Genomic DNA, 21567 nt, shown 5'->3' on the forward strand with positions numbered 1-21567 from the left:
GAGAGAAGGCCGCCATGCGCACAAGCGGCCGCCATGACGGCCCACGAAAACCCCCGCTGTTCAAAACCCACCCTCGCCTCTCGCGGTCTCCACGGACCACCGACCACGGCGGCCGCCGCCACCACCCGTACCGTACGCCAACTACCTCCATCCCGGCCCCACACGTCAGCCCCTCGCCTCCTGTATAAACTCCCCCTTCTCCTCACCTTCCCCTCCCCCCTCTTATCCCCTCGCGGCCTCGCCTCCCACCCCCTCCGCCGCTCCCCCCACCGTCTCCGTCTCCGGGCCGCTCCCCCTCTCCGGATAGGGTTAGGGCGCCCCCCCCCCCTCCCCGCGCGCGCGCCATGGCCTACTTCACCTGCTCCCAGGTCGGCGCGGCGGCCGCGGGCGGCGCTTCGCCCTTCCTCTTCTCCCGGCGGGGGAGCAGCGGCGGGCCCGGGGGAGCCAGCTCCCCCTTCGTGGGCCGCCGCCTCGCGGCGGTGCGGATGCGCGCGCCCGCCCGCGGGGCCCGCGGGGGCGCCGCGCTGCGGGTCACCTGCGAGAAGGTGGTGGGGATCGACCTCGGCACCACCAACTCCGCCGTCGCCGCCATGGAGGGCGGCAAGCCCACCGTCGTCACCAACGCCGAGGGCGCGCGCACCACGCCCTCCGTCGTCGCCTACACCAAGACCGGGGAGCGCCTCGTCGGCCAGATCGCCAAGCGCCAGGCCGTCGTCAACCCCGAGAACACCTTCTTCTCCGTCAAGAGGTTCATCGGCCGCAAGATGTCCGAGGTCGACGACGAGGCCAAGCAGGTCTCGTACGGCGTCGTCAGGGACGAGAACGGCAACGTCAAGCTCGACTGCCCCGCCATCGGCAAGCAGTTCGCCGCCGAGGAGATTTCCGCGCAGGTATACATACCTCTTCAATCCACACTTGCTGGATATGCATTTTACTGTAAGTTTGTTCTTGATGCAATTGGGTAAATGTGGTATATAGACATTTGAGCAAGAGGATATGGATAGATGCTATGTTTGTTGTTTGTCAGTTGGGTATATGGAAAAGTTAACAGTTTTACAAAGAGTATAGCGCTTGGACCTGGTGAATTGCTTGTTAATATACACCATACTGGATTTTGTTTGTCATGCCACTAGATATATGACATTTGAGATAAAAGGTGTGTTCAGTCACAGAAACACGTTTCAAGTTAGAGACATTTTCATTTCAGTTTGCAAAATGGATAGTCCATATTAGAATTCTTAACATGCTCTGGAGCTCTAATCCCTTGGAGAGTTGGCACCTGTTTCAAATGTGGGGACTTTTCCAGGATTCTGAAAAGTGAAAACAAGTCGGACCAAATTAGGCTTAGTGTATTTTGATTCCAGTCTGAAAACAAAACAAGTGGCATGCGAATATGATTCCTATCCACATTGAGGATTGATTGAAAGCTCATTGCTTCAGTTAAGCAGTTGAGTTATTTGTACTCTGTATTTCTGTTCTGGAAGTGTGAATTTTCGAATGTATATAGAAGATGGTATCTTATCATATTTATATTTACTTTGAGTAGCTACCAGGCATTTATATCTGGGCTATGTATCATTTATTTTTATTTGTTGTATGTTTGATTTATCTTGGTTTGTTACCGCGATAGGTTTTGCGGAAGTTGGTGGATGATGCCTCTAAGTTTCTTAATGAGAAAATTACAAAAGCAGTGGTTACAGTCCCAGCATACTTCAATGATTCACAAAGGACAGCTACAAAAGATGCTGGCCGTATTGCAGGGCTGGAAGTTCTTCGTATTATAAATGAGCCAACTGCTGCATCATTGGCGTATGGTTTCGAGAAGAAAAACAATGAAACAATTCTAGTGTTTGACTTGGGTGGCGGTACCTTTGATGTATCTGGTAAGCAAGAGTTTCAGCTGTTGATTTCTCTCTCTTATAGTTGTGTTACTTCTGAATCATATGGATCATCATCACGACATCACCTTATATCATTGAAATAAACCTTCACTTTTAGTTGGATCAAAATATTTGCTGAATACTTATTCGGTTATATGAATTGTTCAACATTGATTCATTTTGCCCTGATTGAGCTGGGTTTCAAAATGCTTGTCCAGCAGTATTAGCTCTACTTTTACTCAGGTTTTGCCCAGTTTGAGCTGTGAGGTATCAAATGGTCTGTTCAGGAATGTAAATGGCATTTTACGTTGCCCAACTCTTTGAGCCCGGTGTTTGATAAACACTGCTATACTTTTTAAAGAGAAATATTTAGTCATAAGGTTACTATTACAAAGATAAATTATTTGGCTATTGAACTCATATTGAAACTTTCTGTGTTGTGAAGTCAATCATGCTTCTGCAGTCAAATTAGCAACTTGTTGACCAGACAATATTGTAATCATGTCGATCACATTCCATTCAGATAAATTATTTGGCTATTGAACTTATATTGAAACTTTCTGTGTTGTGAAGTCAATCATGCTTCTGCAGTCAAATCAACAACTTGTTGACCAAACAATATTGTAATCATGCCGATCACTTTCCATCATATTTTTCTTTATGAAAGTGGTATTCTACTGGTGTCTTACTGTTATACTTTTAAATGCTTTCTTTGAGATGTTTATACTCATATTGCAACTAAAACAACATTGTCCTGCAGTACTGGAGGTTGGAGATGGTGTGTTTGAGGTGCTTTCCACATCAGGTGACACACATCTTGGCGGTGATGATTTTGATAAGGTGTGCCAAATTTTCTTCTTTTCTTTTTTTAGCAGATTGTACATTGGTAGAATTGTCTCAACTGATTCCATCTTGTTTTTTTTTTTATGTTGTCAAAGTGTTAATCTGAAATTGTTTTTCTCTTACATTTGGGTCATTACCTTTTGCAACACAGCTCTGAGTAACAAATGCTTTCAAGATTTCTGATTTCTATTTTAGAGTCCATAAACATGCCATTTGAATTCCTGAAAGAGCAAATCAAAATATTGTAGTGTGGTACTAAACGTATGCAATGCTTAAAAAAAGGGGTGCTAGGCATAGCAGCATTGCCGTAGCTAAGTGCTTTCCTGTCTCGAGCAGTTAAGGCTTTGCCTAGACAAACTGGAGGTTGAGGAAGATGAACATTGGTCATGGAACTCATGGATGCATGATATGCCAATTTTTATGTTTAGTAGGACAAATTTAATATATTTAACATGCCCTTACTCTGGCACCTGGAAAATGTACACAGGTGTGGAACAGGATTGGACCTACTGTTTCATGCCTTTGCATTTTATTTCTCAAATATCGATCATATAGAATTTTGAAACCAGTCTAAGTATCTAACCAATTTCAGACATTGTGAGTAAAAATTGTTTCCACACAAGTTCTGCAATTTTTTTGGGGTTGATAACACTCCAGTATATTGATCATGTTATCCTTGATTTGTGCAGCGAATAGTAGACTGGCTTGCTAGCAACTTTAAGAAAGATGAAGGCATTGATCTTCTTAAGGACAAACAAGCCCTTCAGCGGCTTACTGAGGCAGCAGAGAAAGCTAAGATGGAACTGTCAACGCTGACACAGGCAAACATTAGGTAGGCTACTTCTCAGTTGTATTTACAAAGATATTTAAACTTGAACTTCTCCACTCAGCTGTTGATCTACATCATTTGAAATTTCTTATTCCTGAAATGCCTTAAATGCAGCTTGCCGTTCATTACTGCTACTGCTGATGGGCCAAAACACATTGAGGCAACCCTTTCTAGAGCCAAATTTGAGGAACTATGTTCAGATCTTATCGACAGGTAACTGTGGACATTCTGCCAGTATTTTGAGTCCAGTGCTTTAAAATCATTCTGTAAAATTTCGTGTTTATTCTCGTTTTTATTTGAAGGCTTCACTGACATTCTCTCTGGTGACAGGCTTAAAACTCCTGTGAATAATGCTTTGAGAGATGCCAAGTTGTCGGTCAGTGATCTTGATGAAGTGATTCTTGTGGGTGGATCCACCCGAATCCCTGCAGTGCAAGAACTTGTGAGGAAGCTTACCGACAAGGATCCTAATGTTACAGTAAACCCTGATGAGGTTGTTTCTCTTGGGGCAGCTGTGCAGGTGATTTTCTTCATCCCTATTTCATGTTTCCACATGATTGTAAAGCTGCATTTATAAAGAACTGCATAATGCATGCCATTACATAGTAAACCATTGTGACTTATTCAATATGCCACATTTTAATATATCTGCATTGTAACATCAGGGTGGAGTTTTGGCGGGAGATGTGAAAGATGTTGTTCTTCTGGATGTTACTCCATTATCTCTTGGTTTGGAGACATTGGGTGGAGTCATGACAAAGATCATCCCCAGGAATACTACACTGCCCACCTCAAAATCAGAGGTGTTCTCAACAGCTGCAGATGGACAGACAAGTGTTGAGATTAACGTTCTCCAGGGAGAAAGAGAGTTTGTCAGGGACAACAAGTCCCTTGGAAGCTTCCGGTTGGATGGAATCCCCCCTGCACCTCGTGGTGTCCCACAAATTGAAGTGAAGTTTGATATTGATGCAAATGGTATTCTCTCAGTTGCTGCCATTGATAAGGGCACTGGGAAGAAACAGGATATCACCATCACTGGCGCTAGTACGCTACCGAAGGATGAGGTATGGCACAAATCTTCAGCTTAGGCATTCTTTTGCCTGGTAATTGTATTGAGCTGTAGTGGTGTATTGGTGGTTAGACCTAAAATTTTTCTAATGTCAATGATGTGGTGCTGTTTTGATCTCGTGGTATTGGTGTTAACTATGATGTCATTGTTATATTTCTAGGATTCAGTAGTATGGTGCCATTGACTAAAAAGAATAGTGTGTACATTGGTGCCTGAACCCTTCAACTACCTCTTTGCAGGTTGAGAGAATGGTAGAAGAAGCTGACAAGTTCGCCAAGGAGGATAAAGAGAAGAGAGATGCCATTGACACCAAAAACCAGGCGGACTCCGTGGTCTACCAGACAGAGAAGCAACTGAAGGAGCTCGGCGACAAAGTCCCTGCTCCTGTGAAAGAGAAGGTTGATGTGAAGCTCCAGGAGCTCAAAGACGCCATTTCTGGTGGATCAACACAGAGCATGAAGGACGCCATGGCTGCTTTGAACCAGGAGGTGATGCAGATTGGGCAGGCAATGTACAACCAGCCTGGTGCTGGTGCAGCCGGACCTACTCCTGATGCTGAGGCCGGGCCTACGCCTGGTGCTGGACCAGCGAAGGGAGCCAATGATGGGGATGTCATTGACGCGGACTTCACTGATAGCAACTGAGGCGTGATTGGTAGATCTGGCGATGGTTGAGCATGGGTGGCAGTAGGGAGTGAACAAAATGGTTCTCTTTTTCGTCCTTTGAAATGTACTATAGGCTATCTAGTGTGAAACTGATAGAGATAGTGTTTTTGCATACATTTCTCGTGAGTTTAACTCGGGATTATCAGAATGCTCTATAAAGATGACAGAAGGGCACAAGGTTTTGATGGAAATTGTAGCTCATTGGAAAGACGTTTCTTGCAATAAAAGCCATGATGACTGTATCGTCCCCATAGCATATAGCATGTCAATGGTTCCATCTTGTATATCCACTCCGTGTCTCCGCTGCAGAGCACATAGCAGCCATGTCACAGGAATGCTGCTAGTGAAGTATTCAGCATTTCACTAGCTTCCTCTCCGTTGGATGAACCGAGTCGAAGAACACATACTTATCAGTATCTTCACACGTCAATGGTTCGTCCAAGACGCATAGGAACGACACCTCGATAAGTCCTGTGCCACAGCAACCTTGCGCTCCATTCTCAAATCCTGGCCATCATTAACAAAGAAATTTCATGCCCACTGTTAAAGTTTCGCCTACCTATGTATACTGATACTCTGATAGATGTACAAATTGCATGTTGGTTGTAACTTGTAAGCATATAGCTAATTATTTAATTAACATTAATGCCTGCATGCCTCACAATTCACAAACATTTACCATGAGATGAACTGCATATATACTCTCTCCGCCTCAAAATACAAGTCATTCTAGAAATTGTAGAACAATTAATAAGAAGGTAAAATGACTATGCTTACCTCTATTTATTATCCATATTTGGCATTAATTTTTGAATTCTAGAATGACTTGCTAACTAAAAAGAATCCTCTTTGTGAAAACAAAATTAACTTAACATATTTCAATGGGTTAGCAATAATGGTGGACACGAGGCTGTACATGTCTGAATAGACCACATGCGCTTCAGAAAGCTCGCCGTTGAGCTTGTTCGCGGTCTCGCGCAGCTCGGCGTTGAACAACAAGGCGAACTGGTTGAAGTCCTCCATGCACTCGCCCGGCCGGTGGAGGTTCACCGTCCTCATGGCAGGCACGCACCCCACCGGCAGTATGCCCGTCAGCTGGATCTTGCGCCCGCCGAGGTGGTAGACCTCGCGGACGGCTGCGCCGGCGATGCCGACGAGGAAGGCGGCGTACTCCGGCGGGCTGAACTGGGCGCGCCTCTGGGGCAGGAGGAAGTAGTTCACGCCGATGTCGTTGTTGCCGATGCTGAAGTAGTAGAGCGCGCCGGCGATGATCTCGTCGGCCTCGGACACGCCCTTGGCCACCGTCAGCCTCTCCTTGTACTCCCTGAAGTACTCCAGCTGCTGCCTCACGGGTATTACGTTCCGAAATAAATTTTTTTAGCGACCGTGTCTTTTTCATCAAGAAGTATGATGTATGTTTTGAAATGAATTGATCGTAACGTCTTTGAACTGAAAATCAGGACCATTATCTTTTCAAAAAAAAAATCAGGACCATTATTTACGCACAAACTTTAGTTGTTTTTTTTTTATTTCAATGACGTTATGGTCAAGTGAATGGTGAGGCTTAGATAGAGATTCAGCTAGCTGCTTACAAAAGTATCTGCGGTCAAGTCATCCAGTCCGGTGCCTCCAGAAGCAAAGCTTACGCCCATGGCGAGCTGGTCGATGGTGCAGCTGGCGGCGTCGAGGTAGGCCGGCACGGACGACGGCAGCCCGAACCCCTCCGAGATGAAGTCCGTGACGAGGCGGCCGTTGGAGAACCGGCCTGTGGCGACGCCGCTGTAACAGCCCGTGGGCCAGTGTTGGGCCGGGCCGAATTTCGGGTTACTGTAGCAGAGCGTTACTGTAGCCCGTGGCATACTGTTTCCAGAACCACCGGAGAAAGAGAGAGAGGGAGCCGAACCAGCTTAAATAGCCGGCCACGGAAAGCGTATTAACTTCGGATTGATTTTTTTACGTGAAGCGGGGACGAAAGCGCAAGAGAGTTAATTAGCAGATGTGGTCTACTCAATGTGTAAGCTAGATCTTAGCCGTTATCCCGCCCGGGCCGTTGCAGCCGCCGTTGAAGTCGCGTCCGTGCCTAGGGCTACTTTGCGAGACAATTCTAACGAAGTATATTAATCCACAATTAGTGGATGGTTACTGCAGCAAATCATAACTTAATTAACATCATTAGATTCGTGATGAAAAGTTACACCTATCCCTAAAATTTTTTTGCAAATAGACTTTGTTTGATATACCATGCATGCAAGATTCCTTTGTGCAAAATTTTGGATCCCGTTACCAAACAGGGCTGAGGAAGCTGGATCGGAGCGAGTGCATCTCCAGCGGCTGAATAAGCTAGCTGTGTGATGAGACTGATCGAATCTAGATGCTGCCCATGCACAAATTTATAGTGTGCTGCTGCTACCTCTGCATGTAGATGATGGCAACTTTTGCGTCTGATTGCATGTGCTCCTTCGTTATGAATGACGGGGACGTATGCGAGGTGGATTGATAGATCGATCCCAGGAGTACGTACTGACAGTTGAGCTTCTGTCCACCGTTCGCTTGATTCTGGCCCGCTTCAATGATTCAGTTTGATAGGTAGCGTTTATATGTGTACTTGTAATGTTGTGTCATACTGTCACATCCAAAATATTCGAAGCCTTTAATCTCCTTCATTAAATTGCATCATCATTATCCAATTTGTTTTTCACTTTCTAGCTGGACGAGTTAACTCTTTGATCCCCATATTCATAACAGCATGTATGCTGTCCTATTTCATTTTAACTCCTTAAAATTTGTATCATCTTCCAATAATCTGTCCTATTTCAAATAGCATGAAGAAGGATTAGTCGATCCTTTGGCATTTCCTTCAATCATTTGTGTCATCTTCCAATACTCTACTTAACTTTTCGGTGGATTTGGCACCTGTTTTTCTTTTTTTCTTTTTAAAAGGATGCGACAACAGGAAGTCAAATTGTACCACACTGGTTGTGGTCTAACTTGATCAGAAGTTCTGTAGTTGGGCACTGGCCCAGGTAGCATCAAACCAATCAACAATAGTTATGACGTTTGATGTTTGTAGCATCAATCAATATCCGTACTTCATCTCCAAGTTGTACGACAAGCAAAGCTCATTTATGTTTGTCAACAACTAGAAGTACATATCACCCTCAATGGAAACATTACACTGTTCAATGAACTTTCCATTCTTTTGTTACTAGGTACTCCTTCTGTCCCGCAAAGATTGTTCGTTTAGCCTTTAAATTTTGTCCCACAAAGATTGTTCGTTTAGCCTTTAAATTTTGTCCCACAAAGATTGTTCATTTAGATTGTAGTAAAATCCATCTAATTAAAGTAATATCAAACACCAAGAAAAAATTGCATTGGAAAGGGTATGGAGCCAATCAAATGCTTAAATGGATGTTACTTTCCTGGTTCCAATGCTTTTGCATTTATTGATGACCTATGAAACTAAATAAACAGTGCGGTGTTCAATCACAACTGCTATAACTAATGGGGGTAACATAGTCATTTTCCACTACAACTAGCATGTTTAAAATTTTCTAAACGAACAGTCTTTGCGGGACGGAGGGAGTAGGCCTTCTCTATGGGTGGATCTTGTTTTGGACATTGAGTTGGATCAGATCGATAAGACTGATAAGCTGGAAACACTCAGCGACTATTCCAGTCGCCGTCAGTCATGTAACTGTTTTACATTTGACATAGCGCTTGTGGCAAAAATGTCATGCATTGTAGCCAAATCAGAAAAAACCTAGAAATCAGATAAACTCATACAGATACCTAATTAGCAAACACAATCAATGAAAAATCCAGTTACATCGTATTTTTCACCTCCCAACAAGATTCAGATGAAATTAAAGATGTGTGAACTGTGAAATACCATAGTACAATTGAACACCTGATAAATGCCACAGAACCATGGAAATTGAGAATTACTACAGCACATGACACAAGAAGCAGAAGCTACATCTTCGCAAAATGAAACAGAACCATCCTGGCTGCCTTATAATAGTACCAAACCAAGCAACTCCACAAACTTTAATGTTCTGAAACACTGTGTTATTGCCAAAAACAGTTCATTATAGTAAATATTTAGATAAAGTGGACAAAATAACAGCCCCTGTTTCTTGATGAGACTCTCCAGGTCAGTTCTTAGCAGTGAGAGCATTGTTTTCCTTGATCCGAGATCGGTTATCCAACTTGACAAAACGCTTCAGGTCTTCGTAAGGAAGTGTCTTGGGATCTTTCCTCCGCAGCTCACTTAGCACAGGACGCTTGTCGAGCAGGTGCCACAGCCACTCGGGATACTCAGAGTCTGGTTGAATTTTCGGATCAGAACCCTCCTTGAGGATGTTTGCCCCAAACACTGTTGTACTCTTAAGCTCTTTGCTGAGTGCCGGAGTTTTAGCGGCATCAGCTGCGCCACCTTTTCCACCCTTTTTTGCCTTGCTTGCAATGGCAAGACCTCTACTCTCTACCAGTTGAGCCGCATGCCTTGGAACAACAACATACTTTAATCCTCTTGTCCAAAACATTGCCATTCCCTGGTTTGAAGTGTTCACTGCATATACACATCATATTAAACTGGTGAAATCAAGGGAAATTAGTGCAGACTGTAGAAGATCAAAATCAGTAAACAAAGACATATCTGAATGGAAATCGTTCAAACAGATCGATGCACAAGTACCTTGAAAATATACACATACACACATAGTAAAAGATCCGTTTTGGGCCTTCCCATTGTAGTTTGTTGCTGTCAGTCAGTTTTCATAATTTAGTGAATTTTAGCTCTGAAAGCTATACAGGCATTATAGAGGCATATTATTCTTGTTTCCTTAAGATGTTTACTACAAAAAATGAAAATATTTATTATTGATACGGGATATTTTTTTACCTATATTGTACTAGTTAAGACAAGAATCACAATAGATAAGGCTAAATTTGGGCAAATGTGGAATTTTAGTGGTGGGCAGATAAGATGGCAGCAGCAAATTTTTCCAAGGTGGCATGCCAGATGGTTTTATAACCTTCTCGTTGTTCTTTGGGAGTTCGGGAAATTGAGAGTGGTACGCTTGGAAAACAGAAAAAAAAATGCAGTGCTGTAGGCATTTCCCTTGAAAGTACCAAACAACCACCACTCAGTTGGAAGAGGCATAAAGCAAAAACATCACAGCCCCCCATTCCTAGCATGAAGAACAAACCCGTGCAAAATGAGTACTAAGTTATACGGCACATATCAACAACACGCAACCTTTCGATCCCAAATAATGTTTCACCTATAAGCACCATAAAGGCCAGTAAAGCGCAGGAAGGGTGTAAACAACACTGAGTCGCATTACGCCACTGTCGCCTGCACCAGCAAAACCCCCCAAAATATCTGGAAAACGGACTACCTAGTACTAGTCCGCTCGGCCAGCAAACAAATCCGTCCGCAGGAACGCGACGAATCCGCTCATCCGCGCCGCACCAGAAGATCCGGACGGACTCGGGGGCGCTCACGGCACAAGGAGAATCCCGCAAGCAAGACGAGCAATCCATCCAACAGAGGAAGGTGGGAGTCTCCCTTACCGGCAACTCGAGCAGCCGATCCAACTCCGGGTAGACGGGATGGGCCTCCGCGCCGCAACAACCTGGGGTGGCGGCCAGGGGAGGGAGGGAGGCGGCGCCGCGGCGGCGGTGGACGATGGCGAGAGGAGGAGCGTGCGGCGGCCGGGACGGCGAACGGAGTGAGTTGGGGAGGCTAGTGGAGCCCCTGGGCTGGGCTCGGTTGAGACAGAGCCCCTGGGCTGGGCCGGCGTAGGTAGCGGGCCGTATTCAAAGCCCAACAAAGAAACAGGCCCATTTCCGCCGCCCCCAACCAGTCTACCACCAACAGTCCAGGAAAATAGGGAGGAGAGGAACGAGGCAGGTCGTTGGCGAGATCCCGCCGCCTGCCGCCGCCGTATCTATATAACACTACGCGGCACACGCATCTCCTTCTTGCAACTGCCCCCTCCCTCAGATCCCGTCCGGCCGTTTTGACTAGCGCGCGCCCGCTAGCTGCTCGATCGTCGGGTTCGCCGCCGTCCGGCCGTGGTCGGAGCTGAGACGACCGACGATGGCGCAATCGGCCATGTCGTCGGCGACGGGGAAGGAGCAGCAGGAGCAGGCCATCGACGACTGGCTGCCCATCACCTCCTCCAGGAATGGCAAGTGGTGGTACTCGGCGTTCCACAACGTCACCGCCATGGTCGGCGCCGGCGTGCTCAGCCTGCCCTACGCCATGTCCGAGCTCGGATGGTACGGAGTATTATTACATGCATGCATGCATGATGGACCTCGATGCACGCATTTGCTCTACGATTGATTGATTGATTCATTGATGGATCGTCTGATCATCTCGATCTGATGAACTGAACGCCGCGCGCGCGCGCAGGGGCCCCGGCGTGGCGGCGATGCTCCTGTCGTGGGTGATCACGCTCTACACGCTGTGGCAGATGGTGGAGATGCACGAGTGCGTCCCGGGCAAGCGCTTCGACCGCTACCACGAGCTCGGCCAGCACGCCTTCGGCGACAAGCTCGGCCTCTGGATCGTCGTCCCGCAGCAGCTCATCGTCGAGGTCGGCGTCTGCATCGTCTACATGGTCACCGGCGGCAAGTCATTCGAGAAGTGCTACACCGTCGCGTGCCCGGACTGCCAGCCGCTCCGGACTAGCTCCTGGATCATGATCTTCGCCGCCATCCACCTGCTCCTCTCGCAGCTCCCCAACTTCAACTCCATCACGCTCGTCTCCCTCGCCGCCGCGGTCATGTCGCTCAGGTACCGATTGATCAGTCTATCTCTATCATCATGCATATCACGAGATCGACTTCAATGTTTGGAGAACGCGGATCATCTACCCTAAATTAATATAAACTCCGGCCGGATCATCATGATCAGCTACTCGACCATCGCCTGGGCGGCGTCGGCGCACAAGGGCCGGCAGCCGGACGTGGACTACAGCAAGATGGCGTCGACGGCGACGGGGCAGACGTTCAACTTCCTCAGCGCGCTGGGCGACGTGGCGTTCGCCTACGCCGGCCACAACGTGGTGCTGGAGATCCAGGCCACCATCCCGTCCACCCCGGACAAGCCCTCCAGCAAGCCCATGTGGCAGGGCGTCATCCTCGCCTACCTCGTCGTCGCCATCTGCTACCTCCCCGTCGCCTTCGTCGGCTACTACGTCTTCGGCAACGCCGTCGACGACAACATCCTCATCACCCTCGAGAAGCCACGCTGGCTCATCGCCATGGCCAACATCTTCGTCGTCGTCCACGTCATCGGCAGCTACCAGGTGTGTGTGTGTGTGTGTGTGTGGTCGTCTCGTCTCCCCCTAAATTAATCGGTACATAGCGTAATGCCATAATCCATTCTGATATCCATTAGTAGCATTTTTTACACTTTTTTACGGGTCGTTGTTGCTTGCATGAATGCATCAAATAAAGATCTACGCCATGCCGGTGTTCGACATGCTGGAGACGTTCCTGGTGAAGAAGCTCCGGTTCAGGCCAGGGCTGCCTCTCCGTTTGATTGCGCGTTCACTCTACGTTGGTAGGAAGCTTTCTTTTATCGTCGAAAAACTAAACTTAGTCAATGCATCTTATTGATTTCGGAGCATTATATTGTGCTTAAGAAAACCCTGCTGGCATGCAAGTGTTCATTTGATCTTGTGTCGCGCAGTGTTCACAGCTCTGGTTGGCATCGCCGTGCCGTTCTTTGGTGGGTTGCTAGGGTTCTTCGGTGGCTTTGCATTTGCGCCAACGACCTACTATGTGAGATCCTTTATTTTCTAGTTCTTAATTTTCCTCCAACCGATTCGAATTAGGATGTTCATAGCTAGAGAAACTAGTTCTTGATTTACTAAAGTTTGACTGAACCGACACCCCTGCTGCGATTCAACAGCTTCCCTGCATTCTGTGGTTGAAGATCAAAAAGCCAAAGACGTTTAGCATCTCCTGGTTCGCCAACTGGGTAAGTAATGTGATATAAAATTTTGCATCTTCTTCACTTATTCATGATGCATGATGATGGTGCATTATATTCTTCATGCATGCAAGATTTGATATATATAGAGCTCATTCATATGCGCTAATCAACAATTTCGTCTTTTCTTCAGTTTTGCATCATCATCGGCGTGCTCCTGACGGTGTTTGCCCCCATTGGAGGTCTCCGGTCGATCATCGTCAACGCCTCCACCTACAAGTTCTTCTCGTGATCGACCGATTATCCGCTGTTCAAGACATTAGTTAGCTATCTAGATAAAGACGAACAATTAGCTAGGCATAATCAATCTATCTAAGTGTCTGTGTTGTGGCTATATATATATATATATATATATATATATATATATATATATATATATATATATATATATATATATATATATATATATATATATATATATATATGGCTGCAGGTGGCGCTCAGTTTAATTTGTGCTACTGCGAGTCATTGGTGTTCTAAAGGGATGATGCAGCAATTTGGCTCCATTTGTCATATGTACTGTTTATTGTTAGGGGTTTGGTTTAAGTAATCAACTCATCTAGAATGGGATTCATAATTCCATGAGCTTTGATGAGATAAAATAAGTTACTAAGGTGTTCGTGCATATAGATGAAATTGTGTCATCCCGGCCCAGGGCTTAATAGAATTAATAGGATACTTATATCAACAAGTTGCAACTTCTTTTCCGGAATTATACCAATAAGTTGCAACTTCTTTTCCGGAATTATACCAATAAGTTGCAACTTCTTTTCCGGAAGCCAATCTCCAAAGAAATCTGAGGTTAAGTGTGCTTGGCCCGGAAAAATTTGGGGATGGGTGACCAACCGGAAAGTTCTTCCCGGGTACGCACGAGTGAGGACAAAGTGTGCAGAAAAGACTTGTGTTGGTCTGTGAGGGCAGTCTATATCTTAGATAAGCAGCCAGATGTAAGCGGGCCCGACCTCGGGGAGGCGGGACGGTACAGAATGGTATCAGAGCCGACTCTCGCGGTTTCACGGGCACGTACGGGCGTAAGTGCGCGGGCATGTGGATGGGCGCGTGCGGGCGCAGATGCCACCGGCATGTGGACGGGCGCGTGGCAGGTCAGTGCGCGGGCATCTGGGATGTGCCGTTGGCACTGGACGCACGGACGTGGCACAGGGGCCGTTGACACTGGACGCACGAACATCGCACATGGGCCGTTGGCACGGGACGTACGGGACGTGGCTAAGAGAGGACGTTCGTGGTTTGGGATTGACCGACGAGGACGTCGGTCTCTTAAGGGGGTGAGTATGTGACATCTCTGCCCAGAGCTTAATAGAATTAATAGGATAACAACAAATTGCAACTTCTTTTCCGGAAGCCAATCTCCAAAGAACTCCGAGGTTAAGCGTGCTTGGCCCGGAGAAATTTGGGGATGGGTGACCGACCAGGAAGTTCTTCCCGGATGCGTACGAGTGAGGACAAAATGTGCAGAAAAGACTTGTGTTGGTCTGTGAGAGTAGTCTATGTCCTAGATAAGCAGCTAGATGTAAGCGGACCCGGCCTCGGGGAGGTGGGACGTTAATAGAGTACCCAATTCTATCATTCAAATAAGTTGGTTAGGTTTGAGTTAGATGACGCATCACTAAAGAACTTGTCACAGAAAGAAAATGGTAACACATAATCTTCCCAAGAACAATCGTTCAGTGCCAATGCAACTTCAGGTCTGCATGGACGTAATATTTCCCAAGAGCAAAGCATCATTTGCATATGCATCCCTGGTGTTGAGATCTTGTGAACGCGTATGTGCGTGAGCATCGTTTGAGCCGTCAGGAAGAAAAATCGGAAACCTTGTTGCAATCCGTGCTGGACTGCTGGTTCAGTTAATGCATTATATCTCTACTCCTATAATGTGGGAGTGGTTCGTGCGTCAAGCGGCACTTGTTCGTGCGTCGCGATGCAGGAGTGGATGCACGCATGGGCCGTCTAATGTTTTGGGCCTCTGCATATTCCAGCCCAGCAATTTGTTCCTCCGTCCCTAGCCAGCCCACCCACAGCGACGCCTCCGTCCTCGTGGAGCCGCGCCCTCCAGATGCGTCGTAGCGCCGCCACCTCTCACCGCGCCATCGCAACAGGCCCTCCGGCTGCCCTCCCGTCGCGCCATGGATCCAACGCCGCTGCCCTCCCCCGCGCCATGGAGCCGCCTCCATCCTCATAGAGCCGCGCCCTCCCGATACGCCGTAGCGCCGCCACCTCAGACTCGCCGCGCCGTCGCAACCCTACAGCTGCCCTCCCGTCGCGCCATGGATCAAGCTATTCTATCAACTAGGAATGAGAACGTCGATGGCATAAACATGAAGCTCATCGAACGCTTCCCAGGACAGCAAATGATCTATCACAGCTTTGATTGTGCAGTTGATGATCCAAACAATCACTACCCATCTGAGTTCTTGAATTCTTTGACACCGAATGGTTTGCCGCCTCACATCCTAAAGCTTAAGGTTAATTGTCCAGTGATATTGCTCAGGAATCTTGACCCACCAAATGGCTTGTGTAATGGAACGAGGTTGGTGGTGCGAGCATTTCAGAGGAACACCATCGATGCAGAGATAGTGCTGGGTCAACACGCGGGAAAGCGAGTCTTCCTCCCACGCATACCTTTATGTCCTTCGGATGATGAAATGTTCCCATTTAGGTTCAAGAGGAAACAGTTCCCTGTTAGAGTGAGCTTTGCAATGACTATCAATAAAGCTCAGGGGCAAACGATCCCTCATGTTGGAGTCTACCTCCCTAACCCGGTGTTCTCACACGGACAGCTATATGTCGCTATGTCACGAGCTACAGCCAGAAGCAGACTCAAAGTTCTCGCTGCAACGACTAATGATGAGATTAGCGAATTAGATGTCACACTTACCAAGAATATCGTCTACAAAGAAGTGCTCACTTCCTAGATCTTTGGAACGTTTACATCCATGTTTAGTTTTTTTATTTGTAATTACTAGCTACGAACGTTTGTGTTTTCCATTGTCCTGTTAATTTCTTGAACTGGTGCCAATACTAATTATCTTTGTCTTAATGTTATCGCAATATGTCTATACCGCATGTCAACAAATAACGACTTTTTACATATATCGCATCGTAACAAAGGACCCGTAGCAACGCACGGGCACTGTACTAGTAACTATATATATTTCTACGGCATATATCCGCGGCGAAACTGACAGAGTCACAGAGACAACCGGGCAGTGAAAAGGATTAGCAGATATAGATCTACTGGTGCCAAATTTTGACATACATCCATACCAAACTTCCCAAGTTCAACCTCCGAAGTTCCAACGAAACTAGGGAGGTCGCTTCCGTACAAAATTGCCAACGAAAAAAAATCAAGTGTATCACTGCAATTGCAATGTTAAAGTTGCAGCATCAGATATCCATTGTTTGGGAGCTAGACGAAGTGCTCTTCTTCTTCCTCCTTTTCTTGTCCTTGGAGTCCTTCCTATGCTTGGCGGCATCATCCTTCTTCGCAGCCGCAGGTAGCTGTGTTGCTAGCAGGTGCTGGTGGATCGCGGCAAACGGGTCGAGCTGGAACTGCGGGTTGTTCAGAACAGCTTTCAGGTGAGCAGACTCCCGTAGCCTGCAAAACAGAGTAGGTTTCTTAATTCAAAACCATAGATGGAAACTACCAAGACCTGAAGCGAGGAAGCAAGATGTCAGCAGAGGATTACACTAAAGTCTGCCTTGACTTGCAGTTCAGCTTTGCATCTGTTTTGTGCTCTGGTTCAGTTGGTTCTGGAAGGAACTCGGAGAGTGCTGAAAGATCGTATGCTTTCAGTTTTTTCTGACGACAACTCTGGTTCTTTTTCTGCGCAAGAATTAAAACTTAGAATGGACAATGCGACATCACACAGAACTAAAAGAAAAAAACGAAACTACAAACTTAAAAAAAAATGATGAGATGTACAAGTTAGTTTCAATATTGGATCCATATAAAAAGCTTACTTTGGCAAACACTGCAAAAGACCTTTTGAAAAAAAATGTCCAGGAACATATAATTCTCTAAGCTGAATATGTGGATAATGTTGGAATATTACCTCTTCTCCAGTATTTATTCAGTAACACACAGAATATGTGGATATTCAGGAAACTTGTCCTAAGGGAATCAGACTGACCAACACCAATAATAGGACTTAATTGAAATACATGACAGTACAACCCAGTGTAGTGAATATGACAGTACTACAAAATGTGCAACTTCACATCTTCCATAAAAAATGGGATTTTTCCCAGTGTAATACTAATCCCTTGAATTGAGTACAGGCTGGCTTTGATAGAGAACTGGTTGTACTTGAGCCAACTGCTCTAAGTGATATTCTAAATGTGGACAACACCAAAGTACTGCATTTTCTCACTTTTTGACTAGAAAAGTACATACATTTCAAATTGTTTCCCTGGTACCTACTATCTTTTCTTAATAATTATAGCATAAATAAGGGACAAAAGTATGATTCAGATTAGCAACAGATGCAAAAACTAGAGTTATGATGCATTTAACATCATGCTCTTAAAATTCTAAACCAATTCTCTTTAATAGTATATTGACCTCGGTCAGAATTGATGGTAAGTTGTGGCCATCACATCAATGTTGAAGATGGAGGACCTACCAATACCAGAATTGGGAAACAATCTAGAAAGTCAATCATAACTCCTAATAGATTTCTTGCAAGAGGCATGGCAAATACCAAATTTATGTCAGGTAGGACTCAGCCATGAGCAGCTAATACTGGTTCTAACCTCTTTTCACATTATCTTGTCAACATCCTATGAAAAGACTGAGATCCAATTTATAAACTTCTTAAGCCACAGTTCACAAAAATTAGGCCTGGTATCCTTGTTCTGGTTGTGCTCAATGTCTAGGCAGGTTGAATACGAGTTTAATGCATTAAGGGTAAGTACCACCTAGCTAGCAAACAGCCAAAAACACCTAGCAACAGTATTTAGGAAGGACTATGCTAAACTGGTATAAACATTAAAACTTAAATGCACATGACCCGGTTGTCCCAGGGCATGCGATCCTGTAGTGTGCTATACTTCAGAAAAGCTATACAATAAATTAACCAATCCTAACATATTGTATGTGGTTGTGATAGTAACATTCCACAACTTCTACGGAAAGGAGGCCAATAAGAACAACTTTTAACAGAATGTCATACTAAAAACTATTGACTTATCAGACATAACAGGGCACTACACGATAATATTTTCTTTATATGTAGGCATACATTTAGTGTTTATACAGTTTATAATCAAATGATAATCTGTGGAGTTCAACAAACACGCAATGGCTGAGAAAAATCTATTAATATGTTAATGAAGGGTAGGAGTTGGAAATACCTTACTGATAGTCTTCTTAGCATTTAAGGAAGTAACAGCATCTTTTACTTCTGGAATAATAAAGCAAAACTTTCAGCGATTATAGCACATATTATGGTAGGGCATGTTATTATGCAAAATAAAATCAAGGTAGAGAAATGGAAGTGGACAACAAGAAATAGCCGACTTGAAATAGATCTTGTTATAACTTCTAAGTATTTACGGTACACTATATCAAACTACTATGCAAATCATAGAAAGTGAAGAACGAAAATATTAATCAGGATCAGAAAGTAAAAGACTGTCAACTCAACGGGAAAGTCACACCCACTTGTGTAAAAGCTGAGCTTCTTTTCCAATTTTTCCTTAGATTTGAGCTCATGCTTCTTAGATGACCCAGTCCTGCAGTATTTTTTTTTTATCAAGAAGGAACTTTCAGAATTATAGCAGCCAAATCCAAAAAACAAAAACATAAATAATATATTATTAACAAGGTCTACTCAAAATATCACAAGCGTGACTTGTAACGGACGAAAGCATTAGAATCGACAAAGGACTGCTTGAGCAGAGCAGTAGCTTCCAAATTTATCTGATGCCTAAGCCGAGTGCGGTAATAGGAGCCAACGAACTGCGATGGGAAAAGAGAAGATCGGGGAAGGCACAAACATGTCGGGGCGAGGCGGTGGCGAAGCGGAGGAACGGGCCGAGGAGGAGGGGAATACAATGCCGATGCGCCAGCAACTAGGATGAAGACTAGCGAGCGGTGGAGGCGGCGGAGGAAGACGAAGAAGCTAGCGACCGGCGGAAGTGTTCACTGCATATACACATCATATTAAACTGGTGAAATCAAGGGAAATTGGTGCAGACTGTAGAATATTAAATTCAGTAAACAAAGATATATCAAGGGAAATGTGGAATTTTAGTGGTGGCCAGATAAGATGGCAGCAGCAAATTTTTCCAAAGTGGCATGCCAGATGGTTTTATAACCTTTTCATTGTTCTTTGGGAGTGCGGGAAATTGAAAGTGGTACGCTTGGAAAACAGAAAAAAAATGCAGTGCTGGAGGCATTTCCCTTGAAAGTACCAAGGAACCACCTCTGAATTGGAACAGGCATAAAGCAAAAACATCACAGCCCCCATTCCTAGCATGAAGAACAAACCCGTGCAAAATGAGTACTAAGTTATAGGGCACTTATCAACAACACGCAAGCTTTGGACCCCAAATACTGTTTCACCTATAAGCACCATAAAGGCCAGTAAACCGCAGGAAGGGTGTAAACAACACTCAATCGCATTATGCCACTCTCGCCTGCAGCAGCAACAAGCGCAATCCACACATTGAAGTCCACAAATGCGATGATACCTAATAAGGATTCCATCAGTGCACCTTGAAAGAACGCCTCACACTCACAGGGCGGGAGAAGAAACATTGCGCTGTCATTTTTAACAAATTAGACGAGCGCGACTGAGCTATGCGCAGCAGCTTTTCTTGGTTATTCGATTTTCTCCATCCTGTGCAAGGGGGCACGCCTTAGATTCCCTTCCTCGCTTGATTCAAAGCAAGAATGGACCTAACATGAGGGTATGGGGTTCAGGAACACCGCCCCCCCCCCCCCCCCCCCCACACACACACACATATCTGGAAAACAGACTACCTAGTACTACATTCGCTCGGGCAGCAAATAAATCCGCAGGAAACCGACGAATCCGCTCATCCGCGCCGCACCAGAAGATTCGGAGTCGGGAGTGCTCACGGCACAAGGAAAATCGCGCAAGCAAGACGAGCCATCCATCCAATCCAACAGAGGAAGGTGGGAGTCTCCCTTACCGGCGACTCGAGCAGCCGATCCAACTCCAGGTAGACGGGGTGGACCTCCGCGCCGCAACAACCTGGGGGTTGCGCCGCGGCGGCGGTGGAAGAAGGCGAGAGGAGGAGCGTGCGGCGGCCGCAGGGATGGCCGGGACGGCGAACGAAGTGAGCTCGAGATACCTGGAGCCCCTGGGCTGGGCTGGGCTCGGAAGCTCGGTTGAGACAGAGCCCCTGGGCTGGGCCGGCGTACGTAGCGGGCCGTATTCAAAGCCGAACAAAGAAACAGGCCCATTTTCGCCGCCCACATCCGTTTGGAACGAAGTGACAATTTTTTTTAGCAAAGGGATAATTTCCGAAATGTGGGACCAACTTAAAACAACTAGAAAATGTTTGGACCAATCATAAAGGCATACACAAGGCTTCCTTTACTACTGTTACCCAACATATATAGTTTCCAAAATTCAGCTCTGTACCTGCAATAAAATTAGTGTTCTTGGTGATCGTGAGGTGTTTGTATTAAGCAGGGTTTACATTTAGTGCTATTTGCCATGTTTCTATATATAGTCCTCGCCTACTACTTTTATTCTTTCTTTTCCTTTTTATTACTGTATTCCTCATTCTCACATTCGTGTACACAAGTCTCTTTGGAACAATCATGTTCATTGTTGGTGCTTCCTATGTTTCTCTTTTGCAAGCTGTGCGGTGGTTTGCTGCTCGCTTCCTTATGCTTCTTTAAAACATGAAATTTGCAAAGATGGTTCTATGCTGTGCCATGGAAATACAATTACCACTTATAGAACCGTTTTCGCACTGCGATAACTTTTATTTTGGACGTGCACAGAATCAACAGAGGTATCTGCCTACGAACAAGCCACATTTCAAGCCGGTCATATCAGCAGAGTTATATGGATTGGTTGTTATAAATTAGGAACAAGTCCATTTTACCCCCCTGAACTTGTCAAGGAGTCCGAAAACCCCACTGAACTAGAAAACCAGGCAAACTACCCACTGGAGTGGTTTTCCACTGTGGTCCCCACATGTCAGTCTCATATCTATTTCTCTCCATCCCTCCTTGCGACTCGCGTGCGTCCAGGTGGCGGCGGAGCAAG

The 21567-nt window shown here is 45.7% G+C and overlaps 5 protein-coding genes across 5 annotated transcripts; 2 read left to right on the top strand and 3 right to left on the bottom strand.

The window, feature by feature from the left end:
* The first annotated feature begins 329 nt into the window (after positions 1–329).
* On the top strand, positions 330–5542 carry LOC120663855 (stromal 70 kDa heat shock-related protein, chloroplastic-like). Its single transcript, XM_039942799.1, has 8 exons — positions 330–890; positions 1631–1883; positions 2641–2720; positions 3413–3555; positions 3667–3765; positions 3883–4072; positions 4218–4616; positions 4861–5542. The coding sequence occupies exons 1-8, from the start codon at positions 345–347 to the stop codon at positions 5263–5265; spliced, it is 2115 nt and encodes a 704-aa protein (XP_039798733.1). The 5' UTR covers positions 330–344; the 3' UTR covers positions 5266–5542.
* On the bottom strand, positions 5343–7608 carry LOC120667472 (GDSL esterase/lipase At2g42990-like). The gene is made up of 5 exons (XM_039947540.1): positions 7571–7608; positions 7347–7372; positions 6884–7066; positions 6160–6653; positions 5343–5794 (listed from the first exon to the last, which is right to left on the bottom strand). The coding sequence occupies exons 1-5, from the start codon at positions 7606–7608 to the stop codon at positions 5639–5641; spliced, it is 897 nt and encodes a 298-aa protein (XP_039803474.1). The 3' UTR covers positions 5343–5638.
* A 1488-nt stretch (positions 7609–9096) lies between these two features.
* On the bottom strand, positions 9097–11047 carry LOC120663856 (54S ribosomal protein L37, mitochondrial-like). Its single transcript, XM_039942800.1, has 2 exons — positions 10864–11047; positions 9097–9856 (listed from the first exon to the last, which is right to left on the bottom strand). Exon 2 carries the CDS (start codon positions 9834–9836, stop codon positions 9441–9443), a length of 396 nt encoding a protein of 131 aa, XP_039798734.1. The 5' UTR covers positions 9837–9856; positions 10864–11047; the 3' UTR covers positions 9097–9440.
* A 231-nt stretch (positions 11048–11278) lies between these two features.
* Positions 11279–13584, top strand: LOC120663857 (lysine histidine transporter 2-like). The gene is made up of 7 exons (XM_039942801.1): positions 11279–11574; positions 11711–12094; positions 12215–12608; positions 12760–12865; positions 12995–13086; positions 13217–13285; positions 13431–13584. Exons 1-7 carry the CDS (start codon positions 11393–11395, stop codon positions 13527–13529), a joined length of 1326 nt encoding a protein of 441 aa, XP_039798735.1. The 5' UTR covers positions 11279–11392; the 3' UTR covers positions 13530–13584.
* Positions 13585–16523: 2939 nt separating this feature from the next.
* On the bottom strand, positions 16524–20636 carry LOC120663858. The gene is made up of 6 exons (XM_039942802.1): positions 20477–20636; positions 19316–19463; positions 18981–19051; positions 18671–18720; positions 17005–17141; positions 16524–16913 (listed from the first exon to the last, which is right to left on the bottom strand). Coding segments are annotated over exons 2-6 (471 nt in total). The 5' UTR covers positions 19318–19463; positions 20477–20636; the 3' UTR covers positions 16524–16702.
* Between the last annotated feature and the right edge of the window lie 931 nt (positions 20637–21567).

The sequence above is a fragment of the Panicum virgatum genome, chromosome 3N (genome assembly GCF_016808335.1).
Source record: "Panicum virgatum strain AP13 chromosome 3N, P.virgatum_v5, whole genome shotgun sequence".
In the NCBI taxonomy this organism is placed as follows: domain Eukaryota; kingdom Viridiplantae; phylum Streptophyta; class Magnoliopsida; order Poales; family Poaceae; genus Panicum; species Panicum virgatum.